The sequence below is a fragment of the Phalacrocorax aristotelis genome, chromosome 3, assembly GCF_949628215.1.
Source record: "Phalacrocorax aristotelis chromosome 3, bGulAri2.1, whole genome shotgun sequence".
NCBI classification, from domain to species: domain Eukaryota; kingdom Metazoa; phylum Chordata; class Aves; order Suliformes; family Phalacrocoracidae; genus Phalacrocorax; species Phalacrocorax aristotelis.
Genome location: NC_134278.1, coordinates 106,178,627 through 106,198,294, shown reverse-complemented (window position 1 = coordinate 106,198,294; position 19,668 = coordinate 106,178,627). Strand labels below are relative to the sequence as shown.

General features: G+C 41.1%; 1 protein-coding gene across 3 annotated transcripts in view; it reads left to right on the top strand.

The window, feature by feature from the left end:
- The first annotated feature begins 1,594 nt into the window (after nt 1–1,594).
- PPP2R5A (protein phosphatase 2 regulatory subunit B'alpha) overlaps nt 1,595–19,668 on the top strand; it is a 46,330-nt gene continuing 28,256 nt past the window's right edge. Inside the window, exons 1-2 of one of the 3 annotated variants that reach the window (XM_075088945.1) lie at nt 1,595–2,068; nt 2,377–2,614. In XM_075088945.1, the coding sequence (XP_074945046.1) occupies nt 2,464–2,614 (151 nt within the window). In that variant the 5' untranslated portion in view covers nt 1,595–2,068; nt 2,377–2,463. Of the gene's footprint in view, nt 2,615–19,668 lie in introns of all 3 variants that reach the window. The other 2 variants (XM_075088944.1, XM_075088946.1) reach the window with 2 other exon arrangements.

The window sequence follows — 19,668 nt, the reverse complement described above, 5'->3', positions numbered from 1 at the left end:
TACACTTGGTTTTTGATTTATGGTTTATACATATAAACTCATGAAAGTATTTAACAAACACATATGATCACCTTACAGTATTTATGTCCTACCCCAGCTACTGAAACTTGAGCGTGTATTTAAAATACTACAAATACTTATTTGCTGAATTCGTACATAAAACTATGTAGTAAGAAGAAATGTGCTGATGTGCATAAAACTTATCTCTACGTGAATGACTACAAGCTAAGGCATCCCACACGTTTGCAGTTCAAAATGCGGTTGTTCATATAGAGAAATGGCACCAGCCGAAAGTCAGACTTTAATGCAGCCACCTACTGCACGCACAATCCTCATTTTCTTAGGCTGCAGCAGCCACAACTATAATTTCTCATAGCCTAACTTCAGCCTGTACCATATAAATTGTACAAAACAGGAGAATTGCTAACTCCATAAATATTCACTCCTTCAAAGTTAAGCACGTGCTTGTTTCAGGCAATTTTGTACTTTCAGCCTGCAAAACGAGACTGTGACTCAGTGTGAGAAAGCAAGCGCCATGGTAACACAGGCTCCCAAGAGCCGAATTCATCCGGAGGTGTAAGGAAGACCAAAAATGTTGAAGTGCCAGGAGGGTGGGGGAAAAAAAGAAGTCAGAAGCTCTTCGAAGATGGCAAAAGAAGCGTTCGCGTGCTGCCGTGACTCCCGCTGCGCGCCGCTCACGGTTAAACACCCTGTAGCAGCCTCCGCCGTGAGGAGCAACCCCAGCTACCGCCCGCGGCTGCTAACGGCGCGCTGAAGGCGCGACTCTCGTTTCACCAGCGGTTCCAGCGGTGCCGGGGAGCCCCTGCCCCGCCTCGCAGCCCTCACCCCGCCGGGGACGGGACCCCCGGCCTGGTCCCAAGGGCGGAAGCACCCCTCGGGCCCCGGAACGAGGCGGGGAGGCCCCCAGCCGGGACTGCCACTCTCTCTCCTCCTCCCCCCGTTCGTGCACCTTATATGAGCAGCGGTGACCGCAGCCCTGGCTGCGCTACAGGGCCACAGACTCGCGCCCCTCTCACAGCCGGCACCCGGGCCCCGGCCCGGGATCCAATCCCCGCTGCACACCCTCAACACCACACCCCAGTCTCCACAGAAGCGACAGCAGGCGGTCTTGGGCTCCGTGAGGAGAAAAAGGCCACCGCTGCCGCCGGGCATTGTGTTGCAGCGCGGAGTAGAGCAGGACAGTAACAAGGCACCGCCGTAACGGCTGCCTCGCGCGCCCAAGAACCTCACTCTCACGGCCCCGCCGCCACCACTCCCCAACGCCGATTGGCCGATGCTGGCCCCGCCCCTTCCCCTTCCCCTTCCCTTTCCCTTGCGTGGGACGTCGGCCAGGAAAACCCCACCCACCTCCCCTCCCCTCCTCTCGGTTGGAGAAGCCAGTTGTCAATCACACAGCGCGTCCCAGCTCCCGCGCCTTCCCCAAGCCTCTGCGCGAGGAGGAGGGGGAGGGAGAGTTGTTCACGATCCTTTCTTTTCATTAGCTGCCCGGCGCCGTCAATCATCCAGCGCTGCCAGCAACGGCCGCTCCTCTCGCCCCTTCTTGCCCCTGTGGCGGTCGCCCCCGCCCCGCCCCTATCCCCTCCTTCCTCCTCTCAACTCCGCTCGACCCAACTTGCGCGGCCGCTCGCCCGCTGGCTGCGGGGCTCTGGCGGGGCGGCTGCGGCGGGCGGAGGCACCAGCGGCGGCCCCTGGCGGGGCGGGAGGGGGCAGGATGACGGCGGAGGCGCGGGGAGCACCCGGCGGCGGCTGAAGGCGGAGAAGGGGCGTGTGGAAGCGAGCGACTGAGGAGCGGGGAGTGGAAGCTTGCCCACCCCGGCTAGCTCGGCCCAGGGGCGAGTCCGGCCGATGACAGCGGGGTCGGCGCGGGCTGGTGGAGGCGAGCCCGGCTGAGGGGGGACACGGAGCGAACGAGGCGGGAGCGGGGCAGCCCCGCTGCCGAGCCCGACCCGCGGCTGCTCGCGTCGCGCCCGCCCTGGGGAGAGCGGCAACCCGGTCCTCGCCGCGGGAAAGTTTGGCGCCCGCCCGCGCCGCCGGGCAAAGTTGTTGGGTTTGTTTGTTTGTTTTTCCCTTTCCTCCTCCTCCCCCACTCCCCCTTCCGCTCCCCCGCCGGCCGCCGCTCCCCCCCCGCCTCCCCGGCCGCAGGCTCAGTGCGGGGAGGAAACGGCGAGGGAAGCAGGAACTGAGGAGCGAGGCGACATCCCGGACCCGGGAGCCTCCCTCGCGCCCGGCAGCCGGCATCGCCGCCGCCCCGCTCGCCGCTGGGACGCCAGCCCTCTCCTCCCCTCTTCCCGTCGGTGTGGTGTGTGCGGGCAGGGAAGACTCCGTTCTGTTGGTTTTTTTTTTTTTTTTTTAAAGCCCCTTTTTTGCCCGCCCGCTTCTCCCTCCGCTTTAATATATGCTTCTGGAGAGCGACGTCCCCCCGCGCCGCCTCACCGCCCAGCCATGTCGGCGGCCATCTCTGCCGCGGAGAAAGTGGATGGCTTCACACGGAAATCGGTGCGCAAGGCTCAGAGGCAGAAGCGCTCGCAGGGCTCCTCGCAGTTCCGCAGCCAGAGCAGCCAGGTGGAGCTCTCGCCGCTGCCCCAGCTCAAAGGTACCTGTCTGGCCTCCTTTCCCCCCGGCCCCCCGCACACCCCAGCCCTCCGGCTACAGGTGCCGGTGCCCTCGGCCGCCCCGGGCTGCCTCTTCTGACACCACTTTGCGTGCCCCGCGCTGCCCTGTCGCCGCCTGTCCCGGCTTGTCCCCTTCCCCCGCATCCTCTGCCCTTTACCCGTGTGCTTTCCAGGTAGGGGACCCCGCAGGAGTGATTCCATCCGCGGATGGGCTCGCATCCTCCGCTCGGGTAAACAAGTGTCGTACAGGTCGGTTCTCGTTTACTGCCCCGGGAACTGGCTACTCTAACTCGCCACCCCTTTTCTGGGTGATTTAGGAGTAAGTGTTGGGCGGGCAGGTGTGCTTTTTGAGGGCTTACTGTGGGAAACTTAGACGGTGAGTTGAGTTCAGGAGTGCGGGGAATTGAGCGCTAAAACCTAGGAGCGAGTGGTGGCTCCTCCCACGGGGGGGATTTTGCAAAGAGGAACTCTGTGCCTGTGGCATAATATCCTGAGTTACCGCAGAGAGTTTGCGTTTGGCTTATTTGTTCCTTCCCATCACTTCTGGACGGTTTTGCTTGTCTTGTTTTAATGGTCAGGAGTTGCCTCAGAGATCTTCTCCTGCATAGTGCTGTATACAGGCACTCACAAGTGAATGAAAATTGTAGATGCTGGCATCGCTGATGTTAAAATAGGTAGTGAAGGTTTTATCCTCTGTACTGGAGCTAAAATTTGAAACGATTCAGTTTGTTAGATTACAAAAATAAAACAGAAGTTAATTGTAACTTTCCACACCTTTGAACATCAAAACAAATTTCTGTATATTTCTTCTTTTAAAAATGACAAAAATAGTTATTAGGTAGAGAATATAAACTTGGTATTGGAGTACTTGACAGGGACCTGAAAAATAAGGGAGCAAGATTACCTTAACATGACCCAGCATACAAATTTTACTTCCACTAGTGTTAAAAGTCTTGAGGTTTTTGAAGGTGCATCTTATGACAGTGGAAAAAAATCTCTGATTTGCAGCAAATATCCAAAATCTGAATGAAATACAGTAAACTTAAAAATATTCCTAGGTAGTAAGTTTTTTCTTTTTGATTTTATGGCGTTTACAATCATGTCTGTAGTAGTTCAAGTCAATTTCTTTTCCCTACTCTTGAGGGGCAGATGTACATGAACTGTAAAACTAGCTATTAGCATAAATGTTATTGAACGTGGATAAGCCTGGGCAGGAGAGTAACAAGGGGAGGATTTTTTTAGCATGCTTATTGCAGTGGCTGTGGGCATTACTTTTAGCAGCAGCAGGGGTGTTCTTGCTCCTTGTTTTGGGCTTTCTTTTCTCTGTGAAGTTATGTCCTGTCTTGGTACACTAGTTTGATTTCAGGGATTTATAACCAGAATAATTTGTTTGAAATCAGTATTTAGTTTCTCCTCTTCACATGCTGTTTAGACAGTATATTTTCCTCAGAGATCATTTTTGTAAAACCACACTTGACGTTGTAAAAGCACTTGGTAAACATTGCACATAGGTGGCAGACTTCAGAAAGTTTGAGTCCTGATCCAGCAAACAGTTAAACATACATACTTCATGCAGGGAGTAATTCCAGCTTAAATCAGCAAAATGGCTAAGTTTACATTCTTTGCTGAGCTGGGACTTTTAATATTAAGTTTTTAACTCTCTATGATTAAGTCCTATAGTTTGTGAGTGCAGTTTTACAGCTTTTTACTTAGAACACAGAAATTTTGCATGGTATCAGCAGCTCAGATGTTCGGAAATTTGGGGCCATAAACTTCCAGAGGAATTTCTTCAGTTAGGCAGAGTTTTATAGTAGTTTGAATTGCATTAAATTCTTGAAGGAAAATCACATCTGTCTTTATGCTTATGATTTAAATTTAAAAGCCTTGCCCTTTAAACCTGCTTCAGAACATAAATTGTGGGCAAAATATACTTTTATGAGTTACAGTATCCCAACTAGTCAGTTAGCAGAAAGCCGGGCAGCACTCTTCTGTGTGTTTTCTCCCTTGGGTTTGTGACGTTAAATTTGTCCTGAACATAGCTATGGACATAGGATGGTTTCTCTCCATCTGCTTGAGGTGCCCTCTCTCCTGTCTTCCCTTGAACCTTTCCTGCCCCCCAGACCAAAAAAGTGTCTAGAAAGAGTTTTGCTCTCTCTAAATGTGTCATTTTGCAAAACCCCTTGTTCAAATCACATACCTCTTGGGAAGATGAAGCTTTGCTTTATTCTTTAAAGCCAATATGGAATTCAGTAGTAGTTGTGATGCTGCCAATGTAGTATGACCCAGAGAGTACTAGCCAGCGTTGCCAGGGAGGGGCTGAAAAGGAAAGTACAGTTGTCATACTGATGCCTAAGGGTGCTCAGCATACACTTATGAAATCAGATTAAGGTTATTGCTTTTTCAGATATCTTCAAATGAATGGTTAAATCTGAGGTGTCTGAAGCCTGTATTGGGAAAAAAGTAGCATTTTGTAGGTGAAAAAGCAGCTTGGTATTATGCTGCTCTAAAACGTTTCATCTTGTTTGTAGTTACTCTCATTTCATCACTTTTAAGAAAAAAAAATAAGTATAAACAGTATTCTAAAACTCCAATAGATTTGTCAGACTGGCCTAAAATACTTGCATCTATTTTACTGGGAGATGTTCCAGAAGAAAATTAAAAATTACCTGTCCACTTTAAAAAGTACCTTCTTGGGTAGGTAGTGTTGTGGGTTTTTTCCTTTTATCTACGGACTGTTGTTTGTTTGCCACCGAGATGGCCAGATCAGGTTGTGTAACACACTTTTGTAGTTGTGTTGTTTGAAAGCCTGTAGACAGATAATATTAAAAGTACATATTTCTGGAGTTAATTGTACTACTGCTGTATATTACCAAAACTCCTTAATTTGGCGGCTTATTGTATCACTGCTAGGAGAAGAAATACATCAGTAATTAGTAGGTAACAGTCCAAAATAGTAGGTACTCCTCACTTTGGACATTTTGTTGGGGGAGTGAGATTGAGTGGAGGGGCAGCAAGATTGTGTTGTCATTAACATTCAGCTTATTTTTGCGTGTGACGATACCTATCATTTTTAGATACAAGCTCAGCAAACCTGACCGGTATCAGGATACATAAATTAGTAATGTGTTCTTCAGTTAAGTTAGCATGTTCCTGTGTGTTTGTTATTCAGGAGAGTGTCCATTTTACTGTATTACTTAAAAGCTGATTAAGAAATACCAAAGATCCAGTGACTGTATTTAAAATTAAAAGGGGGGAAAAAACCTTGTTAAACCTGTTAGACATTTACGTTGCCCCCCCATCTCCTTTTCATTTTGTTACTTTATAGTTTACATAATACAAATCGTTTGAAAAAAATCTGCAGCCAAAATAATGTGCTGGTTAACAGCAGTAATTTATTGCTCAGTGGACAGTTCTGAGTGTGTTGAGTTTAGAAATCTGGCAAAGGAAGTGTTATTTTTAATGTCTTAAGAAGGGTAATTTTGTTTCAATAGCAAGTCGTTTTGAAAGATTGCAATAGCATGTATCTCTTCTTTCAAAAATGAAGGTAGCTGCAACTCGTCTGTGGAACCTGATCTGACTCATCACAGTAGAAGTATGCATACTTGTTTCTGTCACTTTTGGTTGAAGAAGCACGTGAAAATACAGGTGGAAAATAGTGAATAGAAAACATACAACTTGTTGCTTTTATTTAGCACAATTAATATGGTCTGTAAGGTTGTAAAGCAAATATACCTTCCCCCCTCCATGTACCAAGCATGTCAAGTGCAGCTGGAATGAATAAATGTTTCCTGGTGCCTTTCTGTGATCTTCTCAACAGTGAATATCCATTTGGGAAAATACATGTCACTGCAGGTTTATTTCCTATATCATGCTCAGATAACAAATATATGAAAATAAATTCTTAGTATTCACTTCCAAATTAAACCGTTTCCCCGCAGAGAAAACTCTGGCCCTTACAGCAGAACTGGAAAATAGTCCAAAAAAATCTTTCAATTACAGGCTAGAGATGGTTATAACTATCTCTGCAGGGCTGAGATGTACAGTGGTGAAGTATACCGGGATAGCACATTTTTAAGAAGACCTTCCAATGTGTAGTTTCAGCATTCAATATGGGGTCTAAAATAGGTGTTAACAACAGTGTTTTCTTTACTTAAACCCTTGAGAGAGAACTTGGGTTTGACTGAAAACCAGGTGGTGTGTTCAAGCCAAGCTTTTGTGGAAATGGTACAGGAAGGCTTAATGAAATTTTACCCATAAGCAAAATTAACATTATTAAACCTGTCGGGGTCAGTTCCAACCTTAAGCTTCAAATGTTTTGTGTAATATAGTGTGTGCTTCAGAGTGACAAAATAAGTGGAGTTAAAAACAGCTGAGAGGAATTATCTTTTAATATTAAAGTTGCCTTTGCTCCCCAAGGGAAAAATGTACTTCAAAAATTTCAAATGGTTTACTTTTACTGCAGCCTTAATAAATACTTGTAAGTGAAATGACAGTTTTCTCAGATTTGCACTTTTTTATATCCCTGATGATTCATTGTTATTTCCTCTTCTGTAGTCCTCCATCCTATACCTTTTGTGTTCAGCATCCCTTGCAACTACAATCTTCTTGAGTGAGTTCTGCCTTAAGAAAGCTAATCTTTATTTCAGATGAAGGATGAGGATGTTCTGTGATGAATTTAGGTTTACTCTTATGTTTCATGTCAGCAGGGTGCACTGTAAAGTAGTAAAAAGTTCTGTTTAGTGAAGTTACAATTTTGGGAGATAGAGAACCCATAATAGCAAAAGAAGCTTTAAGAATTTTTTTAATATTCTAATGTAGTTCCATGAAAAATGGGCTGTTTAATTTTTTCTATATTAAGGAACTGTTCCTAGTTTATGGAGTGGAACATTTAGTCTTTAATTCTTAACAAATTGACCTTTTTTATCCTTAGACTTGAGTTTTTGGTCTTAGAATATACTTCCATCAAGAGCAGCTCCTAAATATAGAGCCTATTGACAGCCTTCACATGAACTTTTCTATTTAAATCTTTCACATCTTCCGTGTGCCAGCTTAGGATCAGATTTCTTTTTCCATATTAGTTGCTTTCTAGTTTAGTCAGATATTAGTTTTGCAGGTGCTGAATGTAATGTTAGTTGCTGTAGGAAATACAAATGGAATTACTGTATTGTTCAAGGCTACCTGATCAAAATAAGACTATTTCAAATATTTTTTTTTTTTAAATCTATCTATCTTAAAAGTATTTAGTACTTTTGAAAAGGTGCCATACCAACAGTTCTGGAAAGATTAATATTCTGTTTAAGCATAAACGGGGTATATGTTGCATTCTTATGAAAAAAGACATTTTCCTTGGGAAGGGTATGAAATTCATCTCCCATACCATTGTAGTCCTGACTCCTGTTTTAATCGAGCAGGATAAATTTGGATTTATAGTTTCATAACAGCATGTGGATTTTGAAGTATGGAACCACAGCCTAACTAGATGAATAGGTAGTAAATAATGTCTGTTGTATAAGACTGCCTTGGCAAAATGCTCTGCTAGAAACTGGACCAGCAGTGACAGCTTTTTTTTAATGTCTGAATCATTGATTTTTATCAGGGAGTTACTGAACTAGTTTCTGTTAAGTTTTGCTGAGTTCACGGCCCTGTTGTCTACAAGATGCCTATTTCATAGTATGCTTTTGACTTAAAGGCAGAGCTCATCATAGTTAAGGTCGCCTACAATATTCCTTCACAAGACCTTATTCTCAGCTGCGTACAGCGTTGCTAAGCTGTTTGGACTGAAGTTTTCCATGCCAAGTATGGACAGTTTTATTTGGAACTGTTCCTCAGGCTAATTTTCTTAGTTTCAGCGAAAACAGTTCAAACTGCTTCTAAGACTAAAGTAAAAATAAGTTGTATATTGTTAATATATATAAAAAAATTAACTGTCTGGAGGCTTAATGTTTGCTGTGCTTTGGAGCTCAGCATGTAGTTCTTAATGCAAATTGATCTAATTTGGTCCAAATGCTAAGACATGCTCAGTAACTGTTGTAGCTCAGTAGTGAGACTTGATTTGGTATCTGCTATGCTATTCTGTATAGATACATTATGTACCATGCTACTGTCATCTGCTATGCTCTGTGAGGCTACTATGCATGGCTTTTCTTCATGGGTTTTCTCGTCTGTAGTAGTGCTAGGCATGGCAACTAAGTGCATGGAAAACTTGTATTCTTCTCCAAGCAAGAACCCAGAAGTGTATTATAGGTGAGGGGACAGTATGGAAATGGTGGGCTGATTTAGAGAAGCTTCAGTGAGAAGAGAGAAAAGAAGCTAGCTCCTCTCCAGTAGCTGCATCAAGTTCAGTATCTAGAGTCTCAGCACTCCTGTTGGCTCTGGAACTTACTGGAAGTGTTTCGTATCGTACTCTCTTCTAGTTTTTTCATAGTTTTTCATTGCAACCATGGTTTTTGAACTTCCCATGATGTTCCTTCATGGGCTTAGGGTTTTTGTTCTCTACATCAGGAACTGATTGCAGATGAGTTGGCTCATCAAATAGTGTCTTTGCTTGAGAATTTAAAATAAGGAGAACATAATTTCAGTGACCATGATTAGAGCATGAAATTCACTTTCAATCATTGCATTTAGTAGTACTGCTTCTGGCTACTCTGTTTGGGGGGGTGTGGGAGTGAAGCTGAGAAAGGCTGGAGAAATGTAGATGCAGGGTGCTAGGCCTTGGTATTTTAAGGGTATGGAGGCTATGGGAAGAGATAGCACTCTGATCAGGATTGTTGGTGACTTGTAGCCTGCTAAAGCAGTAGCATGTACTGCTGCTGTGAATATGGTGAAAGGAGAAGGCTATAGATTTTGTTTTTTCCTAAAGATTGTGCTGTTGTGTTGCTCAGCTACCTTTGGGAAAAGGTTTCTACCTTGTTCTCATCTCAGGTTCCCTGTCTCTGCCATTTTTTCTCACTATCTTACTGAGCAAAGCTTTGGTGAAATTGGTAGTTTTTGGTCAGCTTCATCAATATGGTAGAAGAGAAAAATGATTTTGCTGTGGAGTTGGGAGGTCAAGGAGGGAGTTAACAACAAATGTATTCAAGAATAGTGCTCCAAAAAGATGATGTTCTAATAAGTGATTTTTTTAAACTGCTGAGAATTAAAGGCATTAAAGCTATTCCTTACCATTACAGGAAAACTTTCAATATGTTATGCAAGTTTACTTTTTCAAAGTACTAATTAAAAGTTTACATGTGAGACTGTCACACACTTGGAGAGTTCATAAGCTCTGGATAAGAGGTAAAAGCAGCACAGTAGATGTTCTCAGAAGAACTGAAAGGGGTGAGGTGGGGTAAGCAAGTTTAGTTAGAGAAGGACAGTGTGGCATGGACCAGGAAGGCTGATCTGAAGAGCAGAATAAATGTCACAGCGATTTGCCTGAATATGAAGGGGGTAACAACTTTGTTTCTGCTGTTGCTGTATTTGAGAATTAGCACGGGGCATCACTGTGTAAACAAGTGAACTTTTAGAAGTGATTTAATAGGTTACTTTGTTTCTGTAGATGGTTGGTCCTTTAAAAAATAAAACCACAGCTTTTATTTTAATCTCTTCCCAAGTAAAATTTTATGGGAAAGTGTGTGGGGGGAAATGAGGTTTTTAAAAAAAGCTCCAATTCTGTGTAATTGGGTAAAGCTTTTGAAAAGTGGATGATGTTTTTAATTAAAAAATCTATGCTTGCTTAAAATACGGCATATGTGTAAGACTGAAGTCCTGTTAAGCAGCATAAATTTTGGTTCCATGTGTATGTAACGGAAACAAGTGATGAGAATTGCACTTAGGTTTTGAACTGTATGTGAAATTTGTGCATTTCAGCATTGGTTGGTTTCTGTAGGAAAACAGTAGTTAATTATTTTGAGGTGAAAAATTAAGATGTATATGTCAGAACTCCCTAGGGAGGCATAGGTTGGGTCCCACAGTACTGTCAGGAAGGACAAGGTTTGGTAATGTATATTTGTGTATTTTCCCTTAAGAGTAGGAAGCAGGAGCAAAGTAAATTCAGTACATGGAAATGGTGTAAATTGAGTTTAAAAATAGCTAAGAGATTTTGCCAAATGGGAATATATTTCAGTGTAGGATCCCTCATTACTGAACACTTGATGTTTACAGTTTTTGATAGAAAGAACATAACTGGTAGAATATGGTTAAAATAAATGAAAAAAGTAGCTCGATATCTTATTTATGAGGCAAAATGCTTAATTTAGGTGAAGTGGGTAAAGAGACCCTGCAGGTGCTTAAATATTCATCTGCTCGGGATGATCTGTTCCCATTGGGGTCAGTGGGAGTTAGGTCATTGAATGCAGCAGAACCAGGATTTCACCAGTGTTTCCAGTCTAATCTTAGTTCTTCCTACTGTAACAGTTATCACTATAAAGTATCTCATCTTATTTGTCTGAGAACTTTGAAAATTAAGAAACACTGGTTTAGCCAATTCTTAAAGTATGTATTTATCCAAGGAAATGATCCAGTATCTGTAACTTCCACTCAGAGTTACACAGGGATTCAAGGGAAGAGGAGGTTTTTCCTTGGCTTTTGAAAGGCTAGATTGCATGTTTCCTCTGGCACAGATTTCCTATTAAATTACTCCCCTATACACCCCCTTCACAAATTTAAAATACGTGCTAAATTAACTGCAAAATTAGTTTCTGAACTTCTGTGAAGTAATGTTTAACAGCTAGCCCTTGGTTTCAGATAAAAGGTATTTTTATACTGCACTCAGGGCTAATTTTGCCATGTGAAAATGACATGAGTATTTCTTCAGTTTCTGGGAAAATACAAACAAACTTGATTTGTAATGTCGACTTGCATCTCTTTTGTGATGTCAAACTGGAGCAACTTCAGAGTCTTACTCAAAATTTATTTTCTTCTTGGGTAAGGTGAGGAAATGATTGGGTAGGAATAAAAGTTCATAGATTTAAAACCCACACCAGATCCACTTATGGCATACTTCGTTATCAATGCTCACTAAATATAAAACCCCATAATTTCAGTCAGACAGGAGTTTTGCAGTTGACTTCATAAAAAGGGAACTTGCTCAAATTGTAAATACAGTTTCTGTCCTTTCAAGCTTAAAAGTTGCAAAACAACTTGTTTTGGTCTTCTGGTAGAGCAAAGTGTTTATGTTCCTATGAATAGAGAATGTTTTTACTACAGGACTGTATAATGGTTATTGAGCTTAAGTTTTTACTGAGTCTGTGGTGCACAACTTTGGCACCTGCTTTTCAGCTGTCTTTATGCCCTGATCTTGTACATACAGAGCACTACAGCTGTTGGGGGTGTGTGTGTGTGAAACAGGGAGCAGAGCTGTTCAGGTTATTCTTCTTTTACACTTCAATAAATAGTATTTCTTTAAGAGCAAATGCTGCTTTTGTTTGGGGAGTAGTATAATTAACAATATTAAGATTATGTTAATATAATTAACAATAAGCAGCATCATACCGATTGTATGATCTTCTGATCTCTTTGATTTGACAATCTCAGAAACTTGGTCTGTTGTCTCCTGTTGGTAGAGTCTCTCTGGTCTTGCTCGTGGTTAGTTTTCCTGGCACACGAGTGAGTTACCACGAGTAACGAGTGGCTGTGTGCCAGCCTCTCTGTGGGTGCTTTCAGCTTGTGGCTGATACAATGTAACCTGAGTGAGAGCTTTAAAGAGAGGACCTGTTCCTATTCCCAGGATTTTATCTTGACCTTTATTTGCCCTCTTGTTAGGAGGACTTCTTGAAAGCATGTATGTTTGACTGTAACAAAAACCTTTGTGTTTCAGTATAACAAACGCTATTTAGGAGTTGTGTGTTCTGTTTTGGGAAAGCAGTTTTAATGCTTGGGCCTTTGTATCAACTTTTGTGATTTGAAGTTAAAGGTTGCCATCTATTCCATATTCACATCTTCTGAGAAACACTTTCGCATTCCAGAAATCAATTACTCTCCCTTCTTTCCCAGTTTAATGACCTGGCTGTGCATGTTAATTCTGTACAGGGTTTATCACCCTTAAATTTAGCACTCGTCCTTAAAGAGGCAGAGTTCCTATTTTAAATTATTTTAAGATCACTGTTGCTTAATAATAAAGAGCTATTACACCTTTGTCAAGCCAGTGAAAACATTATTTGGGCTAATGGCTTTCATGCAGGAGAGAATGCTAAACTCTTAGAGCCTCTGGTTATATTCAAGATAGGCCTGTGTTGGCATATGATCTGTCACTAAAGCTGCTTGATGGTTTTTAAATGCAGACAGCAAATACAGTAGCAGTGTATGCCAAAACCATAAAGGAACGCACTGTGGAACATAATAGTAGGCTTACTGGTGGAAGAAAGCTTGTTTCAAATACACGAGGAGTATCATAATCGTGTGTGTTTTTTTGAAAACATACACTTCAGCTGTGGTAGAAGTGAAACTGCTTTGCCTTTTATAATAAATACAGCTTGCATCACTCTGAACAAAACTTGTGTACGGTTAACCATATGCAAATTGTGTAACTTCTCAGTACGTTCAAAAGCAGCATTAATTCAACTGTGTCAGGTCATCGGACAATATTTTTTCTGGATTTTTTGTTGTTGTTGCATGTGGCTGAATTTCAATTAGATTCTGAACTGGTGGTGTGCTCTTGAGGAAGCCTTTGTATTGCTCAAGTTGTACACTTCGTTAAGGATGACTTCAGGGTGGTTTATGTTCCCATTCCAGTGGTTGGTATGTTTGAGTTTTTTGTTTGTTTCAGGAATCAATGTTGCTTTAATTCTCCTTTTTGAGAAAGTATGGTAGAAATGAGGTGAATTGTGGCAGACCTGCTTACCAGAGTTTTGTTGTTTAACTTTTTGAGTACCAAGAGAATGATTTCTATTATATTTTGCATCTAACTGCATGTTGTCTTCCGTAATTAGTAGGAAATAGGGCTATTAATATGAAAGCACTTCAGCAGGATGCTTTCTTACTGCCTGAAGTGTCTTGGTTGACTCAAATCTTTGTTAAAATTAAGGGATTTAATGTGGCAGTAGCTGGAGACTCTTAACTATATGAGATTAGAAGAACCTTGGAAGATGGTAGAAACAATCTAGATAAGACGCTTGCAGTTTATCATCACTACAAGTAGTCATGTCACAGAATTTGTGACAAATGTTGATAGATCAGCATAGGGTTTTCAGATTTTATGGCCTGATTTGTTAAGGTCAGCTGCTGGCCACGTTGAGTGGCAGATGAGACTGTCTGAAAAAACAATATCTGTTATTGGATGGAAGATAGCTTTTCAGGAGTACTTTTAGTAAACAACTTTAAAAATGATCTATAGCCTAGACTTTGTAACTAACTTCATAAACCACAATGACGTGTGTGAATAAAAGTCATTGTTGATTGTTATCCTCATTTAGTTTTAATTCTGATGTGTGACTTATCTTTTTTCCTTATTTTTCTTCCCTTTCTTCCCCGGCATGTATCACAGAATTGATCTTAAATCCAGAATATTCTAATGAGCAAAACTTGTGATTTTTTTTCTTTAGCTATTTGAAAAGAAAATTGGTTTACTGGCTGGCAGTATGATTTTGAACAGTTTGGTTTTGGCAGTTTTAATTTGACTTTGCACGACTGGTTGGAGAAAGACGTATGTTAATTTGGATAAAACATGCTATAGGGACAGTTGAACAAGTAGGGTGTCACGTTGTATTTTTGAAGTACTGTTCATGTGGATCTCTTAATGCAAGTCCTGCCTGATGACCATCTGCAGAATAGTTTACCTATAAGTGGAAGTACAGCAGAAGCTCGGCTCGTTATCTTGATTGCTTCTTTTGCAGTCCTTATGATTTCTGAAATGTAGAGGTTAAGTGTTAGTATGAGCGCATGGGTCCTAGACAGGATTGACCAATGTACCTTCTGTACCTTTCATTGGATGCCAAGTCTTTGTTCTGGTTATTTCCTATATGTAGTATGAATTTCCTTTTAGCATGATGTTTGAGAATACCATTTGACTTTTTTGTTTTCCAAACCTCCTTCTCTAGTGGACAAACCTACTACTGTAGAGACTGCTGGTGAACTTAGAAGAACATTATATGTCTTATATCTGACTCCCTTATCTGACCTGGAAAGTCAGAGCTCTGTTTACTGAAAACACACAGAGGAACTTACTTAGCCCCTTCCAGAATTCCAGCAACACCTGTAGGCTTTGGGGTAACAGGTAATTTGAAAATGTATGCTGTTGAACTCTGATCAGAAGGGGTGGGTGGGAAACCCACAGTCCTAGCCTATTAAGAAATGGTACGTATTCCTTAGGGTGGCAGAGTTTTCTGTGTGAAAAACCTGAAAATACTGATTACAAGATTCCTTGGATACCTAGGGTGCTGCGCAAGTGCTTGTCTGAGTAGCCCCACCATTTTCAATTGGACTGTTGAGCTACCAAAAGCTGGAATTGTGGGAACCTCTTAGAGGTGTACAGAGTTACTGGAGAATGTTATAGACTACCAGTATAGCCAAGTACACTGTGAGACTTCACACAGGGGCTATAATTTTCTTTAAAAATGAACTTAAAGTGATTTAAAAAAAACAACAACCAAACAACAAAACACAACAACAGCCAAAACAAAAAAAACCGCACACCAAACAAAAACAAACCCACAAAAACACCGAAACAAAACCAAAAACAAAAAACCCCACCCTACACCAAATTGTGTTATTCAAAAAAGTAGCAAACTTAATGTGTAGGTAGGATTTTTCAGTTATCATCCCACTGTAGAAGCTTGAGATATGGTTCCAAAGGAGGCAGCAAACTAATGCAACAGTTCACTGCATCCAAAAGGAGTTTCTGCTCCCATCACTAACCTTGTGCGAGAGCTGATGCACATCAGGCCCCTCCAGAAGCCATTTAACCTCACTAATATGGCCATGTTATTGAGTTAAAGCAGCTTGCAGAAGAGTCTGACAAGTTCCAGAGCCAGCGTTGAGGGATGGATGTGACTAGGAGCAGAGAAGGGAAAGGGAGGAATAAACGGCAAGGGAGTAGCGGGGAGAGAGACCTCTCTCCATTTCATTGTCAGCCAACTATTTTGCTGCCTGTCAAGCTGCAAATGTAGACTTTTGAGAACTCAAACATTCTGTCTGTCCCCTGTTGTAACATCAATTGCATCAAAACTCCATTTCGTAAAAATACTTTACCATGCCTATAACATAAACATTGACACCCAGGTGCTACAAGAGATCACAACAATAATGCACACAAGAACTGCCCAGAACAAAAATAAATATGTATATGTAGGTTAAACATGACTCCCTGTGCTTGATTTATCTAGGCTAGGTGGAGTTTATGAGAGTAACTCTTCTCCAGGCTAATGGCATCTCTGAGAAGTGCAGGCTGTAGAACAGTGTTGATAATTTACTGATGTGAAGAAATAAATAAAAAAGCAAACAAACCCAAATACTTGATGTCCCATAGTACATGTGTTTCTCTCTCCATGTCAGTGTTATGGCCTCACTCTGCTCTAGCAGATCCCTCCAGCATTGAGTACAACTGCATATAGCATGGTAAATGTATCCAGGCTACAGAGGCTAAATGCTAAACTTCACACTGTGGTATATGGCAAAACTATGGCATGATCCGTGTCATGTGTCAGTCCTTGTCTGTATTTCAGTTTGTCAGGGAATTCTGTAGGATTGACTACCATGTTCGATTTACTGTAAGGAGGGATGCGGTACTTTGAGGACATAAACAAAATCATTGTTGTCCTCTGAAGTGTTTGAAAGGGCTGTTTGTCAACTGCTTTAAGGGGCTGTCAGAGGAAAACTTCATGGTGGTTTCTCTGGCTTCTGCATCTTCCTGGGGTAGCTGTTTCAGGACCAAGTAGAAATATTTAATTAGAGATATTTAATTGAGAGGGTTTATTTTGTATTGGCAGTGAAAATACCTTTTTTTAATTTCCGATTTGTGTAGTTGAGAGAGGAGTTTTTGTGGACTTAGATTCTGGTTCCTGCTACTGAAGCAAGGTTTATGTTAGGTTCTCTGGCTTTGTACAGAAGGTCTTGGGTAAACAATTCTGTTGGAAAAGGAGAAGTATCTCTCTTTTCCTTCCAGGAGAAATACCTATAAACATATGAGAGAGGCTGTGGGAAGATGTCATTGTAGTCCCCTGGCTAGTGATACAGTGGTGTTTGTCTCTCCAGTTATAGACTAGTGAGAGGTAGCTCTCTGATTATGAACTGTCTTTCCCTATCTATATTTGTTGCCCCTCTCTGAAAAAAAACACACACACAAACATTTTTTAACTCAATATTCCATGCTTAGACTTGGATTTATGACTTTATAAATTTGAAAGTATTTGGTTTAGAGGCAAAACTGTACAATCATGCAGTTTTAATGTTTAATAACTTCTGTTCAGGAGGAACTTCCAAGTCAGCTTGTTTGTAACTTTTTATCCTTTGATATTGTGGCTACTGTCTGTAATGATCAGGTTTTTGTAAATAGTAGAAATAGTTTGAGACCTTCAGCATTATGAAATGCAAGGATGAAATGAACTATTTTCATCATTTACAAACATTTTGCCATCTGTTGTGGAAATGACCAGAGGCAATGAACATCCTTAGAAAGAGTCATGGTTAAAGTGGATCATAATTTACAATAATTCTTTGATGTTGGATGGAAATTTTTGTCTTTAGGATTTCCTACCATCATACCAAATTAAGAGTAATTTTTCTACGGCTGCCTAAAATGTCATTACTACCTTCCCAAGGACCTCAGATCAACTTAGACAGCCAACCTTTCAAAGAATGTAACAGTGGATTTAAAGAATTTCCTAAGTCACACTTCTGTTGAGCAGTCTCTAGAAAATAAAGTTGAGGCATTTGCATTTTGATCACCTAGATCAAATAGTGTGTAGACCATTTTTTGAGGGGTGATTTAAAGTATGTATCTTGACACTCTTCCAAGGAGGATTTGCCTTTGCTCCTTCTTTTTCTGCTTTAGGCTTCCTCATGTTTTGTTTCATTCCCTCCCTTCCCCACCCCACCCCAAAGTGTCTTTTCCAACAGCATGCAGCAATTCAGGGACAGGCTGGTAACAGAATTTGGCTTCACTGTAATCCTCCCCCCCCAGTGCTTCAAAATACAGCCTGTCAACAAGGTTATTTTATTGAAGCATCCGCTGTCTGCTTTGAACTTACATTATCTTCTATGGTCCTTATGGTATTTAGCGTATTTGAAGCAAAGCAGCTATCTTGAACTTCAGATGTATGGTGTAAATCTTGGTCGATGTTAAATTAAAACTGGTTTAAAAATCATGCCACAGGTTGTTAAACTTCTAAAGCTAAAGCCTCTGATGTTGATGCAATTAATGGTGGCACAGTTTATTTTCTTCATAGAACTGGAATAAGCTATGGCAATACTATTTTTATCGTGGTGTAGAGTTGTCTAGCTTCTCTTGTGCTGGGATAGTTAAAGATAAGGATTTAAAAAGTTAAGAATGTTATCTGTCATAACATTTATAACATGCCCAGGACAAATGTGATATATGTCAAGCAGGGACTGAGCACATGAAGACAAGTAGTGCTGATACAACAGAAGAGGCTTTCTTGTTACCTTATGTATTACCATGGTTGAATATAATTTTAATCCCTTGCAGATGTTTTTATTTTATGATTCCCCCTGTAATTATGGAAAATGGATGTAAGCATAGAAGAAAATCTTACCTTTAGTTTTGCTTTGAATGATGCGAGCAACAAAACAGATTAATGGGCAGGTTTTTCATTTGAGAAAATGTGTCTTATTGAGATAGATCAGATTGCTAATGAAATGGACTGGTGATGCATGGCAGGAGAGATATGATCTCTGTTACTCTAATGCCTAACTAAAAGTGGCTAATGCAGGGATGTCTTTGATATTCTAGGAAAGGTAATCAGTGATTTGATTATTTTGTCTCATTTCCTGTTACTTGCTTTTAACCTTAGGTCTTTAGTCTGTTTTAACCACTGTTAGGAGTATTCAGATGCTGTCTGCTGGCTTTTGAAACTTCTAGGTAAATTTCGGTTAACGATACCTCATTTTATTGAACATCAGCTAAATACTCTTAGCTGTGCCTCGATGCTGGGGTTTTGTAACAGAGTATAGTGAAGTTTGTAGTGAGGAAAAGTAAGAGTGGGTTTGACTCCTGTTTGAGTCTGGCTATCAGCTTGGGGCTAGTGTCAGGAAAAAAAGCTGTCCTCCCTGTGTCTGTTCCTTAAATTAAGCTTTTTGGATTTTATCCTCAGCATGTCACTGTTATTGCTTTGTTGCTATGATACAATACTTACTCATGCAATCCACTGTAGAATATTAGAAGATCTGAGCTGAAATGTTATGTAACTTACAAATGTTTTTACAGCTGATGTTCATTATTTTGCAGTCTAACAATTCCTGTCTTTGTAGTTATCTGAGTGAAATAAGCATCTTGCAAGATTTTTTTTATTCAAAAGGAAAATGGTTAAAATTGCAGAATTAACATTCAAAAGCATGAATTGTTCTTTATGAGGGTGTAGTTACTGCTAGGTTTTTCAAAAGCTCACTGAGGTTGTTATGCTCAGTTAATAGGATCATAACTGTCAGATGGGGAAGGGAATACAATACAATATTTTAGTGTGCGAACTTTCAGGGCATAGCGAGCAGTTGGGATTACAGTGGAGGCGTTTAGGTCCATTTTAGCAATTACTTTTTGCTTATGGAAATGAAATAATTCTATCAGATAATTATTGAATATTAAAGCAACTGTTGACTGTTGTTTTTCCAGCCACTAAATGGTAGGTGTTTTGTTAAGAAACTTGAGTAACTGGCATTATCAAAGAGTGACTTGTTAAACTTAGAAACTTGAAATGAAGTTTGTTTAATTGAATAATCCTAAAACAATAGAGAAGCATGAGATCTTTTTGTGGTTTGTTTAGATTTTAAAGTGCAGCTTAAGATTTTTCAGTACTCAGTATTACAAGGCAGTTGCTTTTTTTCTTGTCTTGATAATTTCCTTATGATGAAGCAGCAGTGCTAATATCAATACTGCAGTGAATGAATG